Source organism: Apteryx rowi, unplaced genomic scaffold, assembly GCF_003343035.1.
Source record: "Apteryx rowi isolate R43461 unplaced genomic scaffold, aptRow1 scaffold_260, whole genome shotgun sequence".
NCBI classification, from domain to species: domain Eukaryota; kingdom Metazoa; phylum Chordata; class Aves; order Apterygiformes; family Apterygidae; genus Apteryx; species Apteryx rowi.
Genome location: NW_020448975.1, coordinates 727582 through 745256, shown reverse-complemented (window position 1 = coordinate 745256; position 17675 = coordinate 727582). Strand labels below are relative to the sequence as shown.

The following is a 17675-nucleotide window of genomic DNA, read 5'->3' as shown; positions in this document are numbered from 1 at the left end:
CTTTTCAAAATGGAAATAATGCGTTTTCAGTCTGACTGAAGATTGTTGGATATTTAAAACAATGTTTATAAAATATTTTAGGCTTCCACTGTATGAATTAATTATCCCTCTTTACAAGGAGGATGATGCAAAATGAATTCAATAAATTCTTATTTATTCTTGCTTAATAAATGTTTAATTCTCTGTATGTTTGTTATTTGCAGCTCTATATTTTGTGTAAATGCATATTCTAAACTAGTCTTTAGATTCTTGTTAGGTTTATTTAAATTTGCAAGAGAAAGAAAAATGTTTTAGCTGAAACTGGAGAAAGTATTGTTCACAAGAGACCCAGAGAGCATGGAGACTGTGCTGACAGTCACTGCAATGGCTTTGTAGCTTAAGGTAGTATTCTTAGGCTGTGCATGTACTAAGAAATGCAAGTTCACCTGGAAACATTTACAGGCACTGAAGATGCTGCGCTCCCACGTGGACCTCACATCCCCATGGCAGGAGCAGGCTTTAGTGTTCCCCCTTTGCAGTATGGATGAAGACACCTGGTTTTGAAGGCCAGTTTTACTGGCATAAACAGAGGTGGTTCCATGCTGGCTTGATTCAGCCCCATCTGAAGGCAAGGGCACATTTAATTTACTGCTATAGACCCAGCCACTGGCTGCTGGGTGTTGCATGTAACTGTGTGTTGCATGCACGTGGTACAAACAGTTGCAGCATCTCTGTTGTCCTTTGGTATTTGAGTGAATCAAAACTTCCTCTTAATGACTTCTTTTATTTTTAACCACCATCACTGCATCTTTTCTTTCATGCATTTTCAAAGAAGTGGTTTAATTTTTTTGCTTATTTTAATGAGGGGGTTTGTTGGTACTAAAGCAACCAAAAGACTCACATAGCAACTCAACAGTCAGATCATTAAGACACAGGCTTTTAGCTGTGCCATACCCAAGAAATGGACCCTGTCCTGTTCTGCTATGAACAAGGTATCCCAGTGTGCGTTTGCCTTCCTGAAAACTTAGTGTGTGCCAAAAAATGCTCCAGCTGTAAAGACAGGAAGTATGATGTTTACAGCGTGCATTACAGGCAAGAGAGGTACTGCCATAGGAAATATTTGAAATTGGTCTTCTATTGTGATTTTTCAAAGTAATTTTAGGCCTTATTTTGAGTCCCTAGTATAAGAGAAAGAAAGCAGTAACACAGCAAATCTTGGACCATGCTGAATGAAATACAGCAATTAAAAAAAGTCTCCTTGTTTTGCATGAAAAGAATCTGCTGTAAACTCACTGATACGGTAATTTTCCAAGCGGTCTTACTTTATATTGTCCGACTAAAACAGAGACAAAAACTAGTAAATAGTGATGATACAAAATGTTTAATTTACATGCAACATTTATGGGACAACAAGGCAGCAAAACATACAATTTTGGCATTTTTTTCAAATTTTTTGAAAAATGAATAATGTTTAGAACTGAGAAAGACACACAACYGATTTCTCATGCACAAATGACACTTACAAACTCATTGTGGTGTCAGACTACATAAAAGACTTAAGCTAAATGACACATGAATTTCACACCAGTAGCTCCAAGAAAAGAGCCATCAGCTAACATGACTGAAAATCATGATTATACCCCGCTCCAAAATATTGATGTAGTGGGAGAAGTGTTTAACAGCAAACAAGAGCGATTAAATTACCATACCTTGATGTGGAATGTTAACTTCTGGAATCCTGATTCCCTCATTGTATTTGTAGTAAAAATGCATCTCTAGTTTACAAATTAGTATTTAATAATGCTACTGAACTGCCATGAGAGAACAGGTACTTGATGCAATAACCTGAAAAAAGCTGTTACATGAAGTAATAGACATTCTGACAGTGTATGAAAGGATTTAATGTTCACAATTTATTACACAGAAAATAATTCACTTGGGTGGGTACATGAGGGCTTGAAAGACAAGGTCTGGTGGATTTTGCTGTGCTGCTTTATAATACTGCCTTAAAATGGAATCAAGAGTTGTTTACTCTGCCATGGATGCAGTAACTTCTACACTCTGGACTAGAGAGTTGAGGAGAAGCATCTTGAACCTCCTGCAGCTAAATCCATCAGTGCCTTGCCTTCAAGAGACGTGTAGCCTCCTACCTAGGAAGGCAAAACATTCCTGTAGTTTTCAGTAAGGGTGAGAATGGATTTTCCTTCCCCCCAAATGACCAGACTATAGTAGTAGTGCCAAGGGTACCATTACGAGAGGCAAATCAACTAAAACAGTAAAGTGTAGTGACAAATTGTAAACATCTAAAAGTAAGCAATAATTAAAAATCTTGTATTGCAGCTACTCATGTAAACAATTTATGAAACTTCTTTGGCACAAAAAAGCATTTTCCCTAGCAGTTATAAATACAACATACRTGCGCTTAAGTTTTGTTTAAAAAGTTACGGATCGTACTGATATGCGTTACCTTGATTAGCAAAATTCATAGCTAAAGGATTCATTAAAGGATTCATTATATCTTACAAAGAATTAAGAATATAGTTTGCAATTCAAAAATTAATTTGCAAACTTTGAAACTGTAGGGTAATCTGTAAAGTGTTTTATTTAAAAAAATGTCTCAGGTAATTTGTATCAGTAATTTAAATCAATGACAAATCATTTGAGAAAACTGATTTAGTTCTAGCATATTACCTAATCAAGAAAAATACCTATTGCACTACTACAGGAATGAGAAAACTCTTTAACATGAGAATATTGTCTTTACATTTCCATTGCTTCCCCTTTTTCACTCTCCTTGGAATGTTCCCAATAAACACACAATCCAAACTTCCCAGGGTGCTGACCCCACCATCCTTAGTCCCCAACTTTCCAGCAAGGCAACASAGTGCCGATAAACCAAGACATTTCTCATATAATCTTATACTACCCCTAACTCAGGTCACTCAAAAGCATTTAGTGAACTGCTTCAACATTTATAAATCCACTAAGTATGCCTGATTGAGATGATCAGTTTACACTTGTTATTCTCATGCAACTTCTAGAATTAGGAAGAGATGTTTCAGTGTGATTTTTCAGTGTGATTCATACAGCTCATAAGTGCCATGATGCTAACTGGAATGCAAATTCAACATTCAGTCAACTTGAGAAGATCTATTGATAGGTTAAATATGCAATTTGAGGTCCTATGTAACATACGCAGATGAAAAGCTGTATTTCTAAGTAAAATATTTATTTGCTTACAAAGACTTAAGTTAAGGATTCCCTGTCTCTTCTGCAAGAGTTGACAGATATTTAAAGCGCTGCGAAGAAGCACCATGGTTAGAGTATGGCCAGCCTGTTAGCTGTTATAAGGAAGAAGAAAGGTCATGGCAGTTAAGTAGGGGACTGATTTCCAACTGTTTCATTTTAAAAATCAGTTGTAGCATCAAATTATAAGTATGTCCTGTATCTGACCGTGAATTTTAAATAATTTAAGACTAAATAGAAATTCTGAAAAAGTCCTCTGGAAAAGAAAGTTTGAATGAAAACTGACAGAATTTGTGAATTAAACAGGTAAGTGCAAAAAAAGAAAAAATAAAGCGGCATATTTTTTGACTTAGAATTAGCAGTCTTCATTGCAGGTCGTATTACAGAATGTAAACCAAACGCATACAACACAAAAGCTCTTCCTTGTTGTGTATATCTACTCAAGATGGTGTTAAGCCTGGACTTGTCATCTCTGTTGTGGGACTTGCAAGATATTCACTTGATTTCAGACTTGTGAGAGATTTGTAGCTTGCTACTGAAGTAAGAGAACCACAGAGACCAAGCAGTGATGGAGTGTCTTCCTTCCCTGTTAAGAAAAACAAGATTTAAGCTAATCATTATTTCAACACAAGATCACCTGACTGCAGAAACTGAGGCAAGAGAGAATACTGGTTCATGTACCCTATTATGAATTACCTATTATCACGTTAGCACACACATACTTCACAAACACAGTCAAGAAAACATATCATTTATCTGCACCTTTACTGCCCAGCTGGGACAGAGACTGTGAACCTACCTACCAGGCTGGGTTGTGGCCAGTCTCCTGCAGAGGAAGAGGCAGAGGCTCTACTGACTACACAGTGAACAGAAGTTACCAAATCAAGCACTTCTAATTGAACACACTGTAAATGGAAGTGATGTTACTAACGCAACCTCACAACCAGAGGTCTCATTTTCAATCCCTCAGAAGGAAGTAGAATTAACTGGAATGCAGATATATTTCCTTAACAATGAACCTGCTTTGTTTTCTTTTATCCTTCTTGATTAATTTGAAGTGTGCTAGATTCCCACAGCTGAAAAAGTCCCACAGGGCAAGAGTAGCAGTGCAATTATCTATCCTATCCTCCAAATACACCTGAAATTTAACATGAAATACACTTCTAGGTATAAAACTGCACCAGACAATTTCTCCATTTAGTGTATGCCCTCCCTTCTCAGACTATCTGATTAACTTACTTTGGTGTCAACCCAGCTAGTGCACTACATGATACAGAAGCTGTCCTACAAAAATCTCCGTATTTCATCCTCCTGGTTCACCTGCAGTATAGAAATGATTAGATAACCACTCACAGTCAACTAGAACTAGATTTTAAAAGTGACTTAACGGACACAGGCACAAGRTTTTATTGGTAAGCCTGTCTACAGGAATTAAAACAAAAAACACGCATCTATAAAGTGGTGTTTCTTAAAACTGTCTCCTGTTCCTGACAGAAAAGTTTTACTTTTCAAGAAGGATGTAAGGAAAACAAACAAAAACAACCCCAACAATTCATTATGGAAAATATAAGTGACATGTAGTTCCCTTGTGTCACTTATAGTCCTTATTAAGCAGTTTCCAGTACATTTTGGGTCTCATCTCTACCAAGATTTGTCTGAATGACTGAATAGGCTTCCTAAAAAATGAACTAGATTAGCCCTTTTCAAGTCTTCACCGCTAGAAAAATCTTTATTCACAGAAAAATTATCTTTTAGAAACTATGGAGGACATAAATTACACCAAGAGTAGTATAACATGCTTCGGGCGCACCCTCTAAATTCAACAACTGTAAAGCTAAAACCTGACTCACGAAGTAGCTCATGTACCTCTCTCAGTAGTACTGTGAAAGTTTACTATTTTTAATCTTTTACTTAAAACTGCCATAGCAAGAAGTAGACAAGAGGAATGTGATCTTGCTGTTACAATACTGTGTCTTACCAAATTATATTAAAGCTTAGGTACTGATGGACCTCACTAATTTAGATGTGAGACATCATGCTACTTTTAAAGATAGAGTCTTGAAATCAAAATCTAAATATTATCAGCATTTTTGCCACACCTTAATTCACAGAAGATAGAGCATAAACTTAAAAGGACTAGTATTGCAAAAACAAGTTGAAAGTAGATCTGCTATAGAACTCTCTTCATAATAGCCATGCTATTTCTATTTCACTTACTCTAAGCTAACTTGAAAAAATTAGATTTCAAGACTTTTTTCAGTAAAAAAAAGTTTTAAATTTGACATCCTTCATATTTTAAAAATTAGAAATTTTTGAGTTATGAACTGGTAAGACTCCATACTGCAAAGAATATTCAAAGTTAACATTTGATGAGATACAAGAAGTTGTTTATACTAAGTTCTGTTCCATACCCAAAATAGTACTATTTCAAAAGTCTTCCAGCATTTTTCTGCTTTTCACAATTGTCCACAAGATGGAGCTGTTAAACTCTGATAAGGATACAGATTTTGAAGGAAGTGGTATATTATAATTATATACTAGCATAATCTGTATCATCTTCCCCTCTGTTTTAATGGAAGCATTATCAGCCTGCATCTCCACAGATAGTTGGATGCAAGACGTAAGAATGAGAGTAGTTGTTGCAAATCCAGTGCCTTTAAGTTTTCTTTTAAGAAACAGGACTGAGATCACCTCTGGAATAACCCAAACAAGTAGGAAATTAAAGGGCTCAAATATTCAAGTTAGTTATAGCAGAAAGGGGACAGAAGATCCTACACGAAACTGTCTCTGGTTCTGCAATGGAGAAGGAAGATATGCAACATATTTGAAGTAGAGCCTTAAAAACAGCACAAAGTCCTGTAATTATTTTCCTTTTTGGGACTCTTGATAAATGCAAACTTCTTTTAAATTAAGTCCTTGGAGAAACTGTTTGCATAACAGTGGGAAAAGTATGCAGTTCACTTCCTTGTTCATGCTGAAGATCCATCACACAGGGACTGGACATCAGAGCTATGAAGAATGAAATAAAATGAAGCTACCAGACAGGCACCGTACCTTCATTTAACAAGTTTATTCCATCCTGCTTTCCATCTTGTGAGTGACCTGGATCCAGAGAGGTTTGAGAAAGACTAACTTCTGCTGAAAGCTGGTCCAGGCTTTGAAAACTTTTCCTGTAAAACAAGTAATACTTTTTAATAGTAACACATTTAAAGATTTCACTAGAAAACGTTAATTTTTCTTTAAAAGTTCTTTTTTTTTAATTACACGGTTAATCTTTCCTCTCTTAAACACTTTCTCTATTTCTTCTGTTTCCTAAAGCATTGTTTTTTTCCTAAAACAGTGAATAAAAATTTTGATTAATCCCAGGGAAGGAAAATCTTACGGTAAGTAAGAAAAACTGAAATTTTCTAGCTGATTCTAGTACATTCTAATGGGTAACTCCGACAGGATACATTTAAGAGTATGCTAAGGGAAACGTATAATTTTGAGTTTTCATGCTCCTTTAAAGCCGAATCAAAATAAATATTCAACTTACTCATCCCATTGTTGATTGTGCTTTCTATAGAGTAGAGTGTCCAAGGCAACAGCATTGACATCCAGAGCTCCTGGGGAAGGCCACTGATTGGTGAGGTGAGTAGTTAGTTCTTGTCTTGATCTCAAATCATTATTCTTTAGCACAGTCCTGTGAATATGAAGAGCACTAAATATTACTCCATTAAATGCAATTTCTTAAGTTACAGTAAGAAAAACAGAACAAATACTCCTGTCCAAGTTCATGTTCTCCTTCAAGTGACTGACAGATTGCAATTTTCATAAAGCAGTTCATAAACAGTTTCATAGAACTGTTCAACTTTTCCTGTGGGAAGCAACTTATAAATGAAAAAGTATTTAGGAACATAAAGAGCTGAAATAACATTCTTTCTACAGAAGCAATAAACCTGCATTTTAAAGATGCTTTCTGCCTGCATGATAGTTATTAACAAGCCAGCTACTTTGCATGGGAACATGATGTTCTTTTTTCTCAATTTTTTACAGTTTTAAAGTACAAAAAAAAAAAAGCACCCCACCCCCACAATATTTTTGAGGGATAAACTAAAAAACAGATGTGTTAACTCCATGATATACTTCCAGGTAAAATATTACATGTAGCTATTCTGTCTTCTATTGCTTTACAGTTTCTAGCAATTTACTCTTCTAAATTACTGAAAATGTGTTAACTGAGTACCTTACATGCTTAAATAAGTTTTGCCTCTCATCATTCCCATAAAGCAGATCAGTTTTCTAAAGTTCTGGAAATGAGGAAGCTACCAACATTAGAAATTATCTGCCACAAGTCATGCAGAAGTAGGGAAGGTTCCTGGGTCTTCAGGTTCCAAGACAAGATTTTTCTTGTCCCAAAGACAATTTCTTCCAATAGTACAAGGCAACCTGCAACATACACTGCTACAACATAACTTTAGAAACAACAAAATATTGCTTTTTAAAAAAATCTATAAATCCTCAATGCCAAGAAATCTTAGGCAATAGTAAAGTGCTGCTTTATACCACATCAGAAYATGCGTGGCCTGAAGCAAGTAACTAATGTTACTTATCTCCATATTGAATGTATTCAGTAGTTCAAAGCCAAATGCCATGTTGTTATCYGACATGCCAAATTGCATAGAAAATTAAATAACTATTGATGGTACACATACACTTATAGGAATTCACAAATAATACTGTCAGCAGATCTATTTTTACAATGTAATTTTGATTCTGGTGACATTCAAACAGTTTAGACAAGAACCTCAAGTAAGGGCACACAATACCACCCAAAGAGTCAAAATCTCCCACAAAACAAGGTAAGACAATAGCAAGTTCAGCAAGTAATTTTTAGTAGGTGAGAGAGAAGACAGATACACAGCAATTTTGCAAGAAGAGGTGGCAAAGCACCACAGTGAACAAAACTATTTTCAAAAATTTGTCTCAAGATGATAATTTTCCCAACTTTTATGCAGGTAAACCATCAACTTTTCTACCATGGTATCTCCCTCACACCTCCTCCTCTCTAAAGAGTCTGCAGGAAGCACTGCTTTGAATACCCAAAGCTGTTAAAAATTTCAAATATCCTCTATGATATTCCCTTCAATGGGGTACATGAAGCATTGATCAGGTCTGTTAAAAGCTTATTTGCTGTGAGGAAACTGAAACTGTTATCTAGTGAGTTACTGTGATGTGAGCTAGGTAGACTACCTTAACTCCTTATTCAGAAGTACTTATTGCATTGCTTTCATAGAGGTTTCATACAAGCTTATTATTTCCCACAGGACACTCAGTTTATATTAGCAACTGTGCACACAGTGAATAGTGAGTAGCTAAATACAAATTAATACACTTACAACATGGTAAATTACCATTCGAACAACTCATAGGTGTGATCACCACACAGCTCAGCAGCATGTTTAGCTCACTGTAACAACTAACCAAACCTGCTGAGCAAGGAAGACATAAATGCCCATCTGTGGGCAAGATGCTAATAGCAGAATTCTGGTATTTGACACAGGCTTCTGTACTGAGGCCTTCTTCACCAATCTTCATGCTACGGTAGCCTGAAATTTCACACTTCTGTTTGGACATAAAAGAAATTCTGAAACAAGCTCTAACCAAACTGCTGCAGAGATTTTAGCATGGTAACATTTGAAGATGGTTTAAGTAGYGACTTAAACTTGTCCACCATGCTCTGGAAGAAAAATACGCACCAAGCAGAATATGGAAGTAAGTTTTCCTCCTCTTAAAACTTCTAGGCTTTTATTTTGGAATGTTAAAAATATGTAAAAATAACTCTGAATATACAAAATCAGTACAAGCACAGTATTCAGCATATACAAAATAGTATTGTAGACATTAAGAAGTTAGACCAAATATTCATAGCAGGTTGCTGGTCATTCCACCTATTCTTTCAGCCTTATAAATTATTCAGCTGTTTATTCTCTTGCAGTTGTTTTCTACAGTATCAATAGGTTCTAGTGCAGCAAAGACTTTTAAATGGAACTGCATGCAAACAGCAATTCTCTCAAGATAAAGATAAATGAAGGCAGTATCAGTTTACACATATTAGCCAGACTTCTTCTAAGAGTCAAAGTATTAAACTGCACAGTATACTTCATCTACAAACTCTTCATCATCATGAGGCAGAAGTGATCCTGCTAAGAACATTCAAAAAATCAAAGAGGGAAAGAAAAAGAGACCAAAAGGCTTTATGAAGGAGTTAGAAGGAAGGAAATATGATCAAGTTTTAATGAAAACAAACATACAAATGTGAAAACACTCAATGTGGAAAATGATGTGCAATATTATGAGTGCTCTCCTATTCTAAAGACTGGTCAGACAACATGAGTTCTAATTAAGAGCTCTCAGAAGACAACAATTTATTTTATTCAAAGCACTCTGTTCCACAGAATAAAAAAAATACCTGTAACTACTGTTGACCAACTCCAGACTGCAATACTTAGGTGTCTTAAGTAGAAGGTTTTAATAATCAGCATGTGTGCAATGATGGTTACCAGCTACTCTCTCTTTTTACTGTAAGGCTGTTTAACCATAATAAGAATATTACTATTAAAACTTATTTATCTGCTAGTATAGCAAAATAACTTTGGCATATGAAAACTTTCTGATGAAAAACTAGTATGAAGACTTCACAGAGCAAAAAGAAGACACAAACAATCGGTGGAGAAGAACAACTGGCAAAAAGGGATATTTGTGAAACTTGTGAATTTCACAAAAATAGTCCAGAATGCAATGTAAAATGGATATTTTTTGTAATTCACTACAGAAAAAGAACTACAGCACTCTATGCCTTGACTGAAAAATATTTCAAATCTGTGGCAAAATGTTAACAAAAGTTCACATAAAAATAAATGTAATAGATAATCTTCTATATAACATGCTGGTGAAAGCAGGTATGTACCAAAACATACTGAACTGGAACAGCCTATGTACAAGCAGATTTCCTTCTACTGCTTCTGCTCTGCAAAATGAGCCTTTGGCAAGAACCATGAACTGAGAACCAGAACGACCTGAATGACTGAAGACTCAGTGAACATGACCCAAAAGCCTAGATTTTATAAAGAATATTAAGCAAAGTAATGCCTAAAGCATAACTTATATGAAACAAAATCCATAAACATCACATGAATAATACTGAAGATCACAAGTAGGCAGCTCAATTTTTAAATAAAATTCAATAAAATAGTTTTCTATTGATAGTGGTTTTGTAGCAGCGATGATTTAAGTGAGATGCAAGATAAGGTTTGTAGACAGTTATATATTAAACCACACAATATAAGAGCAAAAGCAGAGACCAGCTGTTAACCCCTTTACTTCAGACTGGAAATAGAAAACTTGAAAGCGAAATAAAAGATGAGAACAATGGCTTTAATATGTAATTATCAGAGAAAGGTAGCTGGTAAATTGAGAATACAGTGCATGTTAATGAGGGGTCATAAGAGGGTTTTTTTGTTTGTTTGCTTGTTTGTTTTGTTTTGAATGAAAGGCATTGTATATGGTATGACTGAGCAGGGTATCCTGGGCTGACTTGATGAGACTGAGGAGTGCAGACAGGTTTATGGAGAGTAGGGAGAATATATAAATACATAACAATTTATTAAGAGGGCAGAAGGATTAAACTGATGTATGGCACATTATACTCACCTACTCTAGGCTTGAAGAAATTCTTGGCTGTCTGAAAGCCGTATACTTTCTTCCCCCATCTACACTAACTGGTATCATTTCCACCTATAATCTTCTACCTGGAAGTTTTAAAGGTTCACAAATTTAAAGGCAAAAGCCCACAGGTATCTAATTTTCCCTGTGCCTTAATATGGACCAAAATACTATCAACTCCCAGCCATTAGATCTATCAACAAAAGTAGCATTCAGTTAACTACGTCCACTTAGGAAATRGATCAAACATATCATCCCAAAAGAAGTGTTTCTGGAGACAAAAAGCATTTTTATGAAAAGACTGAATGATTTCAAATGATTTAAGTGGAGAATGTTCTTCTCCCCACAAAATCATACTTGAATAAGACTTCAGTAGATTGTATCCACCTCTTGTATTGCAGATTGCTTAAATCTTTGCCTAATCATTGCTTTAGAATGCTTTAGAAGTTCAATTTTGACCTACAGGAAGAAAATAATTACTTTTCTCCTGCTCCTAACATTTTTGCCCTGAGCAGTCTTCATCCCAACAAATATTTTTCTAAGGTAACTTCATATCCTGTTTAAAGTTCTGAAAAACTTTATTAAAAAAAAAAAAATCAATAAATACTGAAAAGATGGCAGACAATTTTTAATTCCTTTGGAAGTAACTGCTGAACTGCTTACACTCTGAAAAATGTTAAGTGTGGGAAACCTAGCAAAATGCTTGTTGGGGCTTATTAAAGAAGAGAGGTATCAGTGATGCTGGAGACAGAATCTATTTTCAAAAAAAAATTTTAAAGTAATCAAATATCCTTTCTACATTTCCATGGCATGGACTTCCCATAAAGCACATTTGCAAAAAGAGCATAACACAAACAAAAACTAAGATTGCAGATTTTTCAGTGTTTKAAATGTATGAAACATACAATGTGAGAAGATTTTGCTTTCAATTTTTATAAAATTATGATATTTAAATTTTATCTCATTTTTAGACCTTTCAAAAAAAATCCACCAAAAAAGACCACCTACATACAAATTCAAAATACTACTGCAACTAGTAGCTTGCTAGGAAAGAAGAGATGAGAACAATCTTCTTAATACTAGAATATAACATTAAATACAAACAAATATTTGGCTCATATATAACTATACAGTTATATTCTTGTTCTCTACATCAGGATCCACTATTAAAACAAGCTCCTCTTAGAAAACAAAGAAAGGATTCATTTAAAAAGTATTGCTGATGAATTCTTGCCTGTTACAAAAGAATACTGATGACTCATTAGCTAATCAATACTAACATACTCCCAACTTACTCATAAGTTCCTGCTTCAAGCAGAGATATATATGCTCCCTGCAGGTCTTTAAATATCTTTACTTTTATCCAAGGAGTCACAGGAACAGCCACAGTATTAACATCAGTTTTATACAGCTATTCACAGAAATGTCACTGCATACTTTTGACTTTCAGTCCTTAAATTGTGTACTTATATAGGGAAAAGTGAGATTAATAAAGTGTTCTGATAAATACCCTTCTCCACCAGTGTTCACTAGCTCTGTCTTACTAATGTTGTTCAACTTTGATTTTCTTACTGGAGATTTCTGTTTTATGATTTTACGACCATTTATGAAGCACAAGCAGAATATCATTGTGTATGGTACACACACAATAATAAAATGCAACCAACAAATCACTGCTCGTTTCCACCCTGCTTCCACAGTTACACCGCTCTTTCAGTTGTTCTGGTACAATCATGTGAGAGTCACTCTGAAAATGGATCAGCAAAATGGTCAAAGTTTAAAAATGAATTTAAAATACTTACCTTTTCTTTTTCTTTTTAATTAAATTCATAATGTCACCCCACAAACTGTTCTGTTGCAGCTAGCACCCCTATTGGCAGCTCAGCACCCTCTCAAAAGGATAAAGAATTCCAAATTAACTGCTTCTAAAACCTCTGAATCATAAAATTGTGGCGTGACTCGATTGACTCATTTATAGTAGGGGACAGGGACAAAAGACAACTCGCACATGACATTCCTGCATGCAGAATGGAAATGATATAAAATCTTTGGTCACTTAATATACTGTAACTTTACTACCCCTGAGAGTCAAAACAATTATTCTTCTCAAGTTTGGACCAAGTTAATACAGAAAAGCCTCATCTCAGTAACCACCTAGAACTTCTGGTTCTTATTTCAGCTAGACAACAATTCTCATTTCCCCTGGATCAAATACAGATTCATGACGTTGTAAGCCTGTTCTGAAAGACCCATTTACTCAGTTTTTTTGTCTAATAAACAAAAAACTCTCTTTCCAATCATACCTATGAAAAACCAGTAATTTCTTACCTGCAGGTTTAATTTCTCCAAATCCAGAAAATGCCAGTCTAGTTGGCAATTTGCCCTCCTACCAGCAGATGAAGACAGGAAATAAACCAAACAGATTAATTCCCTAAGAAAGGGAATTATATCAGATGAGTGCTCCAGTTCAAGAACTACCTGAGTAGTGAAAAGTAAAAGTGAAAATAAAAGCTTAAAAAAATAAAAACATTTGAATAAGAAAGAACAAGCTTTAAAACCTTTATCTAGGACAGGAAATATGGAATGCAAACTCAAATTGATAGCACACATGAATATAACTAAAATCTGTAAAAGCAGCTCTAAAATAAAAGGGAACTCTCAAACTGTCAGTACTGTAGCAAGACAGTGAAATGTCTGGACTGGTATATCGTTGGACTTTGAGAAATTAGATCAGCAGGTATGACAATGAGTTACTTACCAGTAGATTTTGATGTTGCAAAATATGACCTCTCTCAGGTGTGTGCCCTGTGCACAGACACTGTATTCCCCAAATTGGATGCCAGAGTAGTTAGTTTCCAGAAGACTTTCTAATGGCAGCCGCTGCAGTGAGAAAAAGCAGGCATGTCCTAGCGTACCACATTTCTTACTGTTTCTGACTGGCCAGCAGATCTTCATGTGTAACAGCAACCATACTAGTTGGGCCACAGAACAGATCCCTTTGATGCTTCTTCAGCAATCTTTTTAGTCCTCCTTTCTCATCTCCTAGAGATCTCGAAATACAATCCTCCAGTCACAAAATTACTATCATCAATTCTGTATGGCCTTGGACCTCCTTGACCTTTGGAGTATCTTGGTTGGGCTTATTTTGGCAGAGACACCTGCAGCTTGACTCTTGGTTTCCAGTCCAGTTACAATGGAAGTTTTTATTTAATACAGACATCCAGAATAGATCAAAACACACTACAGTACATCAACTTTGTGTGTGCTCATTAACATATTAGTGCAGTGTGTGTGTGGTGGATATCTCTTCATGTTTTCAACCAAACAACCAAGCAAGATTCCTTTGGAGGAGATTACAGGCACGACACAACCAACTTTCCCAGATATTAGGTATTAACTGAAAACAAGAAAAATACTGAACTTTGACTAGCAATGACAAATTATTAAAAATAGTAAAGGAGAGCTTTTAATTCTATTCTTCAACTATCAGTTCCTTTCTGGTGGAAAAAGAGGACTTCTAACAGCTTTTTTGACAGATTATCAAGTTTGCCTTTAATGAATATCCTCTTAAACAGAGTTTGTCATTCAGTGAATAGTAAGGATTTTTTCTTCATGTCAAGAAGGACTTTCTATCCACAGCTGAATTCCTTTTAAAAGGACACATACAGAAGAAAAGAATCAAGATCTTCCATTGGAACAGATCAGGAAAACTTCACCAAAAATAATAGTCTTGTCAAAAAATTTTTGCTATTTAAACATACTTCCCTTGGATTCATCAGAACCAGCAGTATCAACTGTAAAACAGTTGGGTAAACTTTGAGTTGACAGAACAACTGCTTCTCTAAACTTTCACTCACATGTTAAGACAGCAAGAGTTTCAGCAGTGATATCCAACGTTATAAACCTAGAGATGGATCTTTCACATAGACTACTGTCAAAACTAGCATACAAGCATCAGGACAGGGGAAAAAGAAGAGATGGGGGAAAAAGAGAGGAGATGGGGGAAAGAAGAGAGGAAAAAAAAAAAAAAAAAAAGAAAGTGCCAGTCACTACTTAGCAATCCGTAAGTAATATAAGTTCTTGCTGGTATCTAAACGAGGATTCAGTCAATTACCAAACTATAGAAGCAGTATGACAGAGCTTCAAATTCTAAGGGAAATACAGGATAAAAGAGAATCTGATCTGAGAGTGAGGAGCGTGGGAGAGAGAGAGAGAGAGAGAGAGAGAGAGAGAGAGAGAGAGAGAAGAATAGTAGAAATGGGAAATTCAGACTCTTGGTGTAATTTTTCCCACTTTCCTACCTAGGACTGGTTGAAAATTTGCAGGGGGGGAAAAAAAGAATGGAAGAGGAAAAAAGGTAACAGATAAAAGTTTTTGAGATGTGCTGAGTGCCATTTGGATTATCATTTGGATAATAAAATAACCAAAATTTAATTAAGTGGCTGCAAAATAAAATCTCAACAACAGAAAAAGCACCAAATTCAAAACCTCAGCCAACCTCTTGCTAGCCAAATAGGAAAGCAGCTAGTAAAAGCCTTTTACTCAAGAAATCACCAAACGAACTACACTATTTCTTGATTGTAACTTCAAACTTTTCATTTTTGTGCATTTTTAAGACTTTTTTGGAAATCATTTAAATCATTTTAACAAAACACTGAAAAAAAACCCCCAAGAAACAAAGTTACAATCTTAGAACTGAATCTCAAAGGTTGAAAAACATGTTGTATGTTAAATTTACAAATGCCATCTGTATTTAAAAAAAAAAAAGCAAACTTATTTGTGTGTGTACGCAATCGCCTGGATCATCAGGCAACTGAATTGCCTTGAGGCCTACAAAGGTTCAATACTTTCCATTTATCATTTTGAAAGGCTTTACTTCCGCTCTGCTCCCAGACTTGTAATTCTATGCTGGACAAAAATTCGGGAATTTGAAACGTATGTAGTGCTAATGTCCAAGTAACTTAAAGCTTTCTTGCCGTGCTACTGTTATACAATACCTTTATCCATAAAAGCATAGCTATGGGAGAAAAGAGAAAGCATGCCACTATAAAAATAGTTTTTAGTATTCCACATTAGAGACTCAGAGAGGGGGGCAAAATGACATTACCATGGCAATAAACACGACACCCGATCAAAGGAGTGTCCCTGTGATTCTCCAGTTCGCTACACAGATGAGAGAGAAAGATGGATCTTGCCCAGCTTTTTGTAAAGATGGCTCCTTACAAAAGAGTGCTTTTGGTAGATAGCACTTTGGAGTCAGCCAGAATTTTGATGTAGATATACCTACATATCTTGTCTTTGAAGGGAGACACCAATAATATCAAAAGGCTTTAACATTATAGAACTTAAGGTTTATTATAACATAAATTCTTTTTAAAGCACTTGTTAAAAGTTCAGAATGAGATCTCAAATATGACAGTTTAAAAATAAATCCCTTCCTATCTCCTGTATCTTGCAGAATAAGTCATTTTCTTCAGGCATGCTGCTGTCAATCCAGAAAGTTTTGGTGTCCTGCATGGCAATAACCCCGCATGATCCCTGTGTGTCCTAAGAATAGTCTTTTCTCTGCCACGTCTGAGGCTTTGCTATGATTTTGTTTTATTCTGCACATTACTTTGCTGTGTCTCACTCTGTATGCTCCACTCTGACCTCCACGAGTCCGTCTGTCCATATACTATGCACCCAGCTGAACTTCTCCCAGTTACTGTATATTCTCAAGCAAAAAGGAAACTTCTATGTTTTCATAGGTTTCCACCCAACTAAAAACAGACCTTTCCTTCTTGTGGCCTCACCACACCTTTGGAAAACAGAACAGACATACAATAATGCAACAACCTTAAAAAGCAAACAAAAATTCCACAAAAACAAACCCCAAAACACTGCACAAACAAAACAGTAATACTATCTGCCGCAATATGCAATATTTTCTCTAAGCTATATTAAAAAAGAAAAAAAAAGTATAGACATGTTGAGAAAGAGGAGCAGAAAACAGACCAGAGTGCAATACTATGGATTTAAAACTGATGCTGCTAACTTGGGAGAGGYAGAGGGCATGGGGAAAGCATTACAAAGGAAAGTGTGGCTAATGTGAATTATGATTTGATAGCACAGAGCCATGAAAGCTCTACAAGGAAAGGAGGATTAGCATTCTCTGTTTTGACATTCTAGGAAATTCACCAAGAAGATCAAATACTAAATTCTAATCTCCCAGTTCTTTTCATGAGCAAATAAGGCAGCTACAACAAACTGGATTTACTGTACTTAAGCAGTTGAGGAACTCAGTTTCTTAGAAGTGTCTTGTGAGAGGACTATCTGAAAATGAAGGTAAGAGTGCTAAAGAAGTGATCCAACTTCCTTATTTCTCCAGATGATTTAGTTCTTAAGGGAGGATTACAAAGCCAGGCAACTCACACTTGAAGTTTTATTCACAAGGGGACATGAAACACAGATTTAATTTCGAAGCCTGTGCTCAGATCCCTCTGCTTCTATCTCTTTGGACAAGCCTTCCTCTGCTTTGTCCTTGACAGCAGAGTTACAGCCTTTCTCCTCTACAGTCTCGCGCTCCATCTGTGACCCTCCCCGTGAGCTCCTCAGGCACAACATTTGTGGCAGTGCTCCACAGGCTCTAGAACATGTGCACATAGGCCCCGGATAAGCAAGTTTTTAACCAAATGGGGCATGATCAATCCTTGGAAAGAAATCATCTTTGCTGCAAACAATATAGCAAATCTTCCTTTAAGTACTCC

The 17675-nt window shown here is 35.8% G+C and overlaps 1 protein-coding gene across 1 annotated transcript in view; it reads right to left on the bottom strand.

The window, feature by feature from the left end:
• Nucleotides 1-3665: 3665 nt before the first annotated feature.
• The window catches only part of RUNDC3B (RUN domain containing 3B), a 52752-nt gene continuing 38742 nt past the window's right edge, over nucleotides 3666-17675 (bottom strand). The window contains exons 9-11 of the mRNA XM_026067662.1: nucleotides 6761-6907; nucleotides 6280-6395; nucleotides 3666-3811 (exon numbers count right to left, since the gene is read on the bottom strand). Coding sequence (XP_025923447.1) covers nucleotides 3666-3811; nucleotides 6280-6395; nucleotides 6761-6907 — 409 coding nt within the window. The remainder of the gene's footprint in view (nucleotides 3812-6279; nucleotides 6396-6760; nucleotides 6908-17675) is intronic.